The sequence below is a fragment of the Stylophora pistillata genome, chromosome 6, assembly GCF_964205215.1.
Source record: "Stylophora pistillata chromosome 6, jaStyPist1.2, whole genome shotgun sequence".
In the NCBI taxonomy this organism is placed as follows: domain Eukaryota; kingdom Metazoa; phylum Cnidaria; class Anthozoa; order Scleractinia; family Pocilloporidae; genus Stylophora; species Stylophora pistillata.
Genome location: NC_142524.1, coordinates 6,308,161 through 6,319,440, shown reverse-complemented (window position 1 = coordinate 6,319,440; position 11,280 = coordinate 6,308,161). Strand labels below are relative to the sequence as shown.

General features: G+C 39.9%; 2 protein-coding genes across 2 annotated transcripts; both read right to left on the bottom strand.

The window, feature by feature from the left end:
* Positions 1-628: 628 nt before the first annotated feature.
* Positions 629-6,545, bottom strand: LOC111342176 (uncharacterized). The gene is made up of 8 exons (XM_022949227.2): positions 6,237-6,545; positions 4,692-4,876; positions 4,232-4,363; positions 2,647-2,732; positions 2,381-2,501; positions 1,657-1,737; positions 1,320-1,441; positions 629-861 (listed from the first exon to the last, which is right to left on the bottom strand). Exons 1-8 carry the CDS (start codon positions 6,452-6,454, stop codon positions 715-717), a joined length of 1,092 nt encoding a protein of 363 aa, XP_022804962.2. The 5' UTR covers positions 6,455-6,545; the 3' UTR covers positions 629-714.
* Positions 6,546-9,393: 2,848 nt separating this feature from the next.
* On the bottom strand, positions 9,394-11,100 carry LOC111342186 (uncharacterized). Its single transcript, XM_022949236.2, has one exon. It carries the CDS (start codon positions 10,998-11,000, stop codon positions 9,543-9,545), a length of 1,458 nt encoding a protein of 485 aa, XP_022804971.2. The 5' UTR covers positions 11,001-11,100; the 3' UTR covers positions 9,394-9,542.
* Between the last annotated feature and the right edge of the window lie 180 nt (positions 11,101-11,280).

Here is an 11,280-nt window from a genome sequence, read left to right as displayed (position 1 = left end):
TATGGTTTCATAGCCTCATAGGAGCTAAGGTTAGTCAATTGACGGTTTTCCGCTGCTAATCAATCGCCGGCGATTCAAACATATCCGATTGCGTGCGCTTAAAGTAATTTGAATCAATGACGACAATTTCTGAAACAAGCTAAAAATGATAAAAATCCTTGCGAAAACAGTTGTACAGATCTCTAGTTCTAATAAACTGTCAAAGAGTAAGTGTCTTGTTTAAGTTGTTAATCATTCTGATCTACAGTTCTCGATGCAAATATTGAAACATTTTCCCTTTCCCGTTGTCAAGTTTGGTTCGATTTACGCAAAACAGCGGTGAAATGTCGAACATACGCTAGAGGATCCATTTTGGCCGGCCGCACGCCAATTTCCCGCGCAAGATTTTAAAGGAAAACATAAGAAACAGCTACTGTTCTGCAAAATATTGAAAAAATTGTGTCACGATGTAATCCACCCCTGTATTATCCCTAAGATCCCCCTCATTGGCAGTTAACTCTTCCTTTTATACTCTGTTAGCGATGACTCAGTCCCTTCTATTGCACCTCCCTCCCCCACCCCTACCAGGCAATAAATAATGAATGGACCCAAAAGACATCTGACCGCTACGTTGTAAATAGAACTAAACTCAACATTAAGAAAGGAGTGTATTGTTTCAACAAAACTTCCCGAGGATTGTAGCTAACTTCGATTGTGACGTTTTCCCAAATTAAACTACCCGGATCCATTAGCGGCTTGTTGTTTTTTGGCGTCTTCGTATTGAGGCGTCTTCTTGATAAAACCTCTTTCGATCAAACTGTAGGCCATGTCTATTACACTTTTCTTGAAATCTTCAAACTGGATCCCGAAATGGTCTTTGATCTTGGGAAAGAAAAAAAAAAACAAACAAACAAACAGAAGGAAAATACAAGAGGTGAGCGTTTCCATAATTACTTGAACTAGACCTAAATTTTAAAACAGCATAAGATAAAAGTACATTTTGGAAGGGTGTCGTAAAAGCAAGAAAGGAAAAAAGTATCTTTAAGAACCAATGAAAACTCACAGTAAAAACAACCATGCTTCCTAAATCGCGGGAAAACGCCGGCGACCGAGGCGCAATTGGTTTTAGTTTTGCATCTGATTGGTCGAGAGAGTGGTACGAGTTCTCTGGACCAATCACAGAGCGAGGTACAGGAAAACTTATGAAATCTGGGGTTACTTTGAAACTCCATAGAAAATTGCTCTATATCACGGAGCAAAGATCGTACGATTGTGATTTACCATTCAATTATTAACTCATTAATCATTAATTCATTATTTATTCGTTATGAGTGAGTTACCTTCGAGTTATCTAACTTGATGTCTTTGTTAAGAAAAGGTAAAATAAACTTCAACGTGCCATCAAACCACGAGGCGATTTTTATCATGACCTTTGGAGCCACTGTGGTGGGAACTTTATAACCTACAAGAATGAAGAAAAACTTTGCTTCTTTTCATTGACTTATTTCATAAGCAGTTTGCATTACATAAAGAGGCCCATTTCGATTTAGTGTCGCAAAATATAAACTAGGTAATCTCAACATCAACCCGGTAAAATGTCACAAAAAGCCAGTAAGAATTCAAGGTGAAAACTACTTCAACCGCATTTAAAAGTGTAAAAAATGGAAAGCACCTTACCGAGAGGTCTAAATTCTTCATAGAGCAGCTTTGCCATATCATCCATCCAATAACATTCCACAATGGTGAGGTATCTGTTACCTGTTAAAAAGAAAAAGAAAGAAAAGAGGAAAAAGAAACGAGAAATAAAGAGTGTTTCTTTCCGTTTAACCAGTCATAACTGACTGGTTTCTACCAGGCTCTCACTCAAAATGAACAATCTAAAGATGGTCGAGAGTATTGAGGGGCAACTTTGGCTCTGTACCAGGCTCTCTCTTACTCAAAATGAATAATCTGAAGGTGGTCGAACGTATTGAGGGGCAACTTTGGCTCTGTACCAGGCTCCTACTCAAAATGAACAATCTAAAGGTGGTCGAGCGTATTGAGGGGCAACTTAGGCTCTGTACCAGGCTCTTACTCAAAATGAACAATCTAAAGGTGGTCGAGCGTATTGAGGGGCAACTTTGGCTCTGTACCAGGCTCTTACTCAAAATGAACAATCTAAAGGTAGTCAAGCGTATTGAGGTACGACTTTGGAAAACACAGGGTTCCAGAGCTTGGGCCATACTAGAGGACAAAAAAGTCTCAATCGGGATACGTAGTCGCTCTATATATAAGAAACTAAAAAAATTACTAAGTTTTCACCCCGTGTTCTCTCCGTACCATCGCTTTGTCGATATGAAAACAGAGCCAAGAAGCCTGATCAATAATTCGTAATTTGTTCATATGCTAAAGGAAATATTACCAGGTGCTTTAGGCGACGTCATAGCAATTATATGAGCTCTAGCACAATCTCTGACATCGATCACTCCAAACATCAGTTTTGGAACCATTGGCATTTCTCGCTGAAGAAAACGCCTGTGAAGCTAAAAAAATTATTGTTGGTTTGTTAGTCTTGATTAATTACAGGCTGTGATAACTAATAATGGATAGATAGCAAGTATGGTAGCCAATCGGATTACAGAATTTGTGATAGGCCGCCAGAAGATTTATAGTCAAATACACTTTTACCTCGGAACTTGCGCAGTAAGAGGAGCTCAACAAAGGGCCAACGATAAACCCAGGATTGATGGCACAAAGCTCAAACTTCTCGTCATCTGTTAGTAAGAATGAGTAAAGTACGCCTTGTTAAAAGCCAGCAAAGCTTGGGGAAGGCAGTTAAGTTTGGGCTAGGCACGTAGTCTGATAGCCTACATCTAAGAATTTTATCATTTAATTTTAGGAAATATACATATACATATATACTCTAGTTTGAGCACTCTGGCATGGCTTAGACGATACCACAAAGGTTGGGTCGTTTGGGGTGACCGTCTCGGTTCTCCCCCATCCTAGCATTAGCACTGCACTGATGAGGCCCAGAAGGCCGAAACAGTACTGTCTGCAGTTATACATATATATATATATATACAAAGCTTTGCTTTCATGTCCAAATTGAGCACTCTATCTAGGATGAGTCATTGCCGTTGCAATTGCGCATGCTCGCTGGTTTACTCTAGTTTGAGCACTCTGGCATGGCTTAGACGATACCACAAAGGTTGGGTCGTTTGGGGTGACCGTCTCGGTTCTCCCCCATCCTAGCATTAGCACTGCACTGATGAGGCCCAGAAGGCCGAAACAGTACTGTCTGCAGTTAGATATAGCTCTTTGGCATACAAAGCTTTGCTTTCATGTCCAAATTGAGCACTCTATCTAGGATGAGTCATTGCCGTTGCAATTGCGCATGCTCGCTGGTTTACTCTAGTTTGAGCACTCTGGCATGGCTTAGACGATACCACAAAGGTTGGGTCGTTTGGGGTGACCGTCTCGGTTCTCCCCCATCCTAGCATTAGCACTGCACTGATGAGGCCCAGAAGGCCGAAACAGTACTGTCTGCAGTTAGTTATATATATACATATATACATAAGAAGTAATGTGGCACACGAGGACGGACAACTTCGAAAGAAGGAAGACATATACTCAATAAAAAGTCTAAAAAGTTTGATAAAATACGTTTCGGTCCGAGACCTTCATCAGTTGTGTTCATCAACTGATGAACACAACTGATTGTGTTTTATTGAGTATATGTGTTCCTTCGCTCAAAGTTGTCCGTCCTCGTATGCCACACTACTTCTCCTATCATTTATCGCGGTTTGGACTGCGAATCCTTTTGGATCCTTCTGGCGCGGCTTCTCTGTTGGCTCGAAGCCTGTTAACTTGTTATACATAACTGTAGACAGGTTTGTTAGAGCTAGTTATGAAATTGCCACTGTGCTGGAATTCCAGTGAAGGAGTCCCGGGTCTGTTCCCACTGGGCAAGATATGAATACTCGCGACTCCACTCTCTACCAAGAACGGTTTCAAAGCGGACAATCACGGAAACTCTAGCTAAACCCAATTCGTTGGGGCACTAGTTTGCGATAGGCTTGCGTCCCCTTGAGGGGAAGAGAAACACTATTGGTCACTTCATGAGAGGGAGATCAGAATAAGTTACAACTGCAGGGTCCACTAAGTTTATGAAACTCAACCTGTGACCACTTGGTCCTGAGTTTCCTGAAATTGCAGGACCTGGTTCCTTTGAATATTGAACACATTTTTGAGTGATTCAATGAATTGTCACCTGGCAACTTTTCCAATAGTTCCCAGGCAGCCTTTTCCGCAAGCTTCTTACTCTTCTCATAAGGGCTGACCCCGTCATCTGCTGCCCAGTCCTCCTCGGTGAAGACTTTATCTTCCACGCCTTGTCGACCACCTATGCACAGAAAAAAATAGTGGTTAAAAAAAAAATTAATGAAACCCGAGCTTTCCCGTCGCTTCCATCAAGGACAATGGACAAAACTGTTAGTGTTATCCCACTTGGCGGCTAAAAAATTACAAACTTTTCGTAACAAACTTAAAGCAAGATAGTAAATTTAGCAAATAGTCCGCTCTGAAAATTTCGAAGAAATTTAGGTCTTAACGAGGCTCTCAGTGACTGTTAAACAAATTCTCCTTGTCAGCACCTAAGGAATTGTATCGAGAACAGTATGGAGAATATGCAGACTGATGTTAAGGGTTAAAGCGTTAATTCAATTGCTTACTATGAATTGCAGCAGAGGAACTCGTCAACACAACTCTTTTAACACCACCCTTTGTCTTAGCGCACGCCTCTAGGACGCTTTTGGTTCCTTCCACAGCAGGTGTAATAATCTCCATACCATCTCCAGGAATTCTGGGAGGGAGCGGTGACGCAACATGAATCACATAGGTACAGTCTTTAACAGCACTGTAAGAAAAGGAATTTTATTTTCAATGGTCACCTGAAATTAGATTGCGGTAATTAAAAAAAAAGTACTATGTGCAATATTACACGATGAATTATACCGCATATCACTTCCCTTGTCTCTGGAGTAGGCAGTATTACTTTCTGCAAAAGTTCGGGTAGCTCCTTTCATTCTAAGCTATACTATGTACAGTTTTTACCCCTTCCCCGACTAACCCATGATAGCTGATGATACATGTACAATGCAATAGGACTCTTTGGCGAGGAGGAGAGGTGGGGGGGGGAGGGGTAGGGCACAGATGCATATAGTAACCAATAATAAGATAAAGAAAAGACACCACATAAATCGGAATACTGGTGAACTGAATGTACATTATCAAACCACGACTCAGTGATTTCTAAGTGTAGCATCTTAGAAGGAAAAAAACCGAAGTGAACCTCCTCTGTCAAACAGTGGTAAACCCAAAATTCTGCCCAGGAAATCGGCTGATATCCGATGTCCTAAAGTTTTTCCTGTGTATTTTACTCGAGAGGTTTAGTTCTGTTACCTGTGTTATCACGAGCTTGGGATATTTAACAATTATTCCACGAGCGCGCGTTGGATATGAGAAGATAGATGGCCAACGAGGCGCGTAGCGCCGAGTTGGCTATAATCATCTCATATCCAACAAGCGCGAGTGGAATAATTGTTTTATTAAAAACGTTAAATTAAATTATTAAATTTTATTAAATTTTTAGCTCCCCTTTAATTTTAAGCTGCCACGTACCCTTACCGCATTTGTAGATTATGGTATATTGGCTGATATAACATAATGGCTAAGCCAATAAAAAGTCTTGAATTGCATTATCCAATGATCTAGTTTTTTATAATTAAAATTAGCTTACGTGACAGCACTGTTCACGAAATCGATTTCTACAATATTTTACCACGACAGAAGCTCATCAAAAGTGTTTTTGTCGGTAAATTTCTCAATCAAAATCTTCCCTTATTCGTAACCCCCATATTAAGCATTAGTTGATTCTAGATACTCCAAAATTCATTAAGATATACCAGTGAGTTTTGCTTCGCAGCTCTATTTATATTGGTTTCGAACCGGAACGCTGTTATCGTGGGCGGTCACGCTCGCAGACAACTGAAATGAGTCAGCATTTCCCAATAACATTGACGCGGGATGAGAAAGATAATTCTAGAATTTACACAGCTGAGTAAAACTTAAAGCAGCCTGCTATCCCTTTTTTTTACTTTCCAGCTGCAGAGATACATAATTTTGTGATTTGGAACACCTCCTTCCATTTTAACAGTGATCATGTTTCGATGACTGGACTGTGATGAAGAGAAAAATTCGCTCATGATCATACTTACTCTATCCAAGATTCTCTCTTAGTGAGATCTGCCTCCACCAATTCCAGCTGTTGATTCGAATTTTCTGGGCACAGTGCCCTCAATGGTTTGAGCTTCTGTTCGTTCGCCAAACTTCTGACTGATCCTCGGACGATGTATTCTTGGTCAAACTCCAACAGCTGCTTAACAATATGCATGGCAAGAAAACCTGAGGCCCCAGTCACAAGAACACGGGTCATTTTAACGGCGGGAAAAGACTATTTTAATACCTGATCAGTTTGGATCGGAGCTGTTTATGATGCTCAAAAAAAATTCATTCAGAACGATGGGATTCTTATGTGATAGGAAAGAACCAATCAAAATGCCTATGTGAAACTAAGAAACATTAGGAGCATTCTGATTGGAATGGACCAAGAAAATAAGGGATTACGGAGTATATTCATAAAGAAACACCCGAAACTAAAAGCTGAATGTTCCAAACTAGCAACATGATGGTTGGCATCACATATCTCTGATGCACCAAGGCACAATTGATATGCTACTAAATGTTTCTTTCCTTTATTCTTTCCTCATTTGTTGAGTCTGCTGTGTTTACCACTTGAATGATATTAGTTTGAGTTTTGCATCACTCAAAGAGAGGCTCACAAGGCAATTTACTACATGCATTGATGACCATGGACAAGGCCTGAAGAGAGGTGAAATTAAGGCATTTTGTACCCCCCTCCCCCCCCAAAAAAAAACAAAAGCAAAAACAAAAGAGCTTACATCCAGCTATTTTGACTTCACAACCTTATTTAACAAAGGAATGTAAATTACATATTAAAAGAATTGCCAAAATAGATTCCCAGACATTTTCGTGATGCAGCTTTTTTGATTCTAGATTCTACTAACCTTCCAGTACATTTTCCCAAATTCCTGCCTGCTTACAAACCCAAAGCCTAAGTTTTCAGTCTTTGTAAGAAAATTTGAAACTTAGTTGTGATGTGCATGGGGGACTCATTCTCTTTAATGCAGAGACTGTGGCCTCACACTTGGCATGTTAGGATTTTAATTAACTCTTTAAATCCCTAAAGTGATAAAGATGTAACTTCTCTCTACAACATCAATGCATTATCCTGCAAAAGTTGTTATCATGATCTAACACCAAATTCTTGCAACTGATCCACAAGGAAATATGTAACAGCTAGAGGGGAGAATTATCAATCTGATCTAGGGAGTTAGAAGGCTAATAGGTCTGTTTTCAAAGCATTGACCAGGCCCAAGTTGTTCGAAGGATGGATAACGCTATACACTGGATAAATCTCTATCCGGTGGATAGCACAGTACATTTTGGTAACACTTATCCGCTGGATAGCGATTTATCTGTTGGATAGCATTATCCACCCTTTGAACAACCGGAGCTAGGTCATTGTCTTGCATTCTTGGGCCAAACAGTTTTTTCTCATGGTCTCCCCTCCCCCTCCCCCTCCCCACCACCACCCCTTGGAGTGTAGCACAGTACTGGTAAACTGTCAGGGAAAACTGATTGAATGCTGCAGAAGGGGAGGGGCTTGTAATGTTCTATTCTTTGGGTTTCTCTTGCAATCGCACACGTCAGCATTTATCCCCTGTTCATTGATCCTTTTTTCCACATCAATTCGTTTCATTCATTAAATCCATTGATTACTGGATACCCAGATTACCTTTTGAGAGATTGTTGTATAGATTTTGTCCTTGTTTGTGACAACTTTTCAGCAAACAGCTGTATATCACTAGGGTCAAGAGATGACTCAGCCTCTACCTAACCCTTTAAGAATGAAATTCTGACAAAACGTTTGTGTTTCCTATTTAATAGTCCAATTCCATCTTTTCAAATATTCCAAATTGATAAGTAACTAGCATTATTTTTAAGTAGAAGTATTGAAGCTGTAACAATTGCAACAGAATGAGGGCTCATTTGTTTTTATAAAGTACAAATTTTTTTGCAAAATATTTCACACCCCCTTGGAACATTAATACTAGAATTCACACCAAATAAAGAAAGACTGGAAAATATCACATCATACACTGAATCGAAATATGGCGTCCAATTTGAATTGGCATTGTTCTGGACTTACTAGCCTCTCGCACATGTGATAATCCTTTTGTGTTTCCACGTGAAGACGAGGCTGGTAAGTCCAGAACAATGGTAATTCAAATAAGACACCATATTGCAATTCGACGAATAAGAACCTCAGGATATTTTAAATCTTTAAGAATCAAGCACTTTTAACCCAGTACCATCCAAGATAACTTTAAGTAAAATGTTAGCTCTTTACAGCCTAACATCAGTCTGCATATTCTCCATACTGTTCTCTATACATTTCCTAAGGTGCTGACAAGGAGAATTTGTTTAACAATCAAGAGCTTCTTCTGTCTCTTTAATTGGTTATCATTTCCTTTTTTCTTGCGATCTCATTGTTTGAGTGTAAGAGTTTGTTAGTAAGTAACATGGTGTGTAGTTTGGGTCAGGTGTTATATTATAAGGAGAAATTGGATGCTGGTCACTAATAGAGATCTGTGAAAGGGTTGAGACACTTACAAAATACAAGAAACTGAAAATCAGGAGTTGTCTATTAGTTCATGGAAGAAAAGGACTTGTGTCTGTATGAGTAATATGTCTAACGTTATGTTGCAAGGTGCCAATTAATCCAAAGGTGTTGCTTGACCTCACCAATAGGCGGATTCATGCTGACGTCATTGTTTACATTTTTGCTCATTTGCATACGGCTTTGCGTAAAGAAGGAAGAACGTTAGATACAAATTGACTTCAGGCAGCTTAAGAGCTAGAAAACCTCAGTACGTGGTCAAATATTTAGCTCTTTGGGTGTAATATTCAAGGAGAAATAGTCCATCAAAAACTGCAAAATTTCTGGATGGCAAAAGCGCTAATGAGCTCATACATTCTATGTAAAATTTTGAGTTTTTAAACCCGTGTTGCACAAAAAGTATTCAATGCATCAGGCTCGTAGTCATTGGCCGAGTTAATCGTACTTTGACATTTCGATATTCAGAACTGATTTATATTTAGCTCCAACAGAAACTGAATTGCTTATGCTAATGAGGCAAATATTGTAAACAAGGATTCTCCCATAGCCCTTTCACTTCCAAGACCTCACTAAGATTTCTCCTAACTGTCAGTTATACAATTCTTGAGGTTCCTTTGAAGAATTTAGTAGCACTTTGGAGAAGAAAATCTAACTATTTCAAATTGGTTTCTTGCTCCCTCTCTTGAATGATGATCAAAGTTCAAACAAGCACATAAAACTACAAATGCAAATTAGGAAGAATTTTAGAATGTTTACAGAGTCAAGACTTTGCCTCTGATCTCCTGACAAGCTCAGCTTCTGTTGCTGCAGCAAGGTCAGGTGCTTTAAAGTGACTGCTTTCCAACACAGCCACAAGGAGTAATAGAGCTGAATCCGGCATTCTTGTAAAATCACTACAAAGAATGTGATCTTTTAGCTTGTGGTGGAGTTCTTCCTGAAGGAAACCTGCTTCAGTAAGGGCCCACAAAAGTTCAACAACTTCCCAAGGACGATGTACAGAAACATTACTATTCATTGCTCGGTCTCCTATGTAACTGAAAAGATCTGGTACAAAATTCTTGGTCTTTGCAAAGCTCCTTGCAACCATGGTTAAACCTCTTGAATCTAAGTTGAGTTCACCCCTTGAAAGAAGGTCATAAGCAACTCCTTCAAAGAGATCAGGAGCATGCCTGTTTTTCTCAGCGTAGGAGGAGACAATCTGAGCCAGTTGCCTCTCTGAAAAATGCGAAAGACCACGCTGCATAATTTCATGTTTGAATCTTCTGAATAAATCGTTTGCATTCCCTTGAGCCATGGCATACGACCAAAGGATTGTCACTAAGACCTTCTCAGAGAAATCTCGTACGTCACGACTCAATAATTCCTTCTTTATGGCAGCAAAGAGTGAAGCACTTATCTGCTTCACCTGTGTATAGGACCACAGAATTTTGCTGATATCTTCCACTGTGAAACGAACCAAACCCCGGGCCATGATTTCAGTCCTCAGTACCTTGAACAATCGAAAAGCTCGGACATTTGCTTTGCCGTATGCACGAATGATCACAGCTATGTCCCCGTTAGTAAACTCCTTAAAATCACGGCTTCGGATTTCTTCATCAAAACGGAGCATTGCTCGAGTCACCTTTGAGTGTTCTTCATGCGACTTAACTTTGTCACGGTGACTTGCTATTGCCAAAACAGCGCTGGAAAGTTGAGAATCTTCAAAACGACTACAATTCCATTTTAAAGCTTTCAAGAGAGATTCTGTCGCTTCCTGCACACGATTTAAGTCAACTGCCTCGTTTTTCCCGTTGCCTTTTACATGCCTTGCTTCGTAATGTGAAAAACGGTCAAATAGTGCAACCTGAGTAGCAATGGTCAATATGTTGTCCGTGTTTAGAATGGAGTCCTTCAACCCTTCGTACAGCTCAATCACCTGATTCATATCAGTTTCGTTTCGTATCTTTTCAATGAATGGAAAGGAACTCAACAATTGATCCCTCCTAGGCCTGTAAGCGTCCATCCTCCATTTTGATCGATACATTTCTAACAAACTTCTGTTCTGAAATTCGTTTCCTAAGTCAATCGCCGGATAATCTTGACAGTGAGTACTCCGAAAGGCCTCCGAAGAAAAGAGCCTCGGTGAAAAAGATTTGAAAATATCTAAAAATATAGATGTCATCGAAGCTTTTCTGACCTTGAAAACTGTCATATTCTGGTACAAAATTCCTCGCAACATGATGAATTCTTGTTGTTTTCGTGACCGGGTACAAGTAATTGCATAAAGTTTCGTACCAAACCGCTTGTAATGGCGGCCCTCGCTCTCCTCACCTATCTAATGTCATGTAAGAATTACTCTAATGTCCCACGCCTCCAGTCCCAGGCACATGAGCAAGGGGTACTTTCTGGCCGACCTATCGCCAGTCTCCATCGCAAAATTTCACTCGAAGAAAAAAATTGAATCGTTCGTAGATATTAAGTCTGTAAAGGGAAACGAAAGTAAGAAAACTCAAAACTTT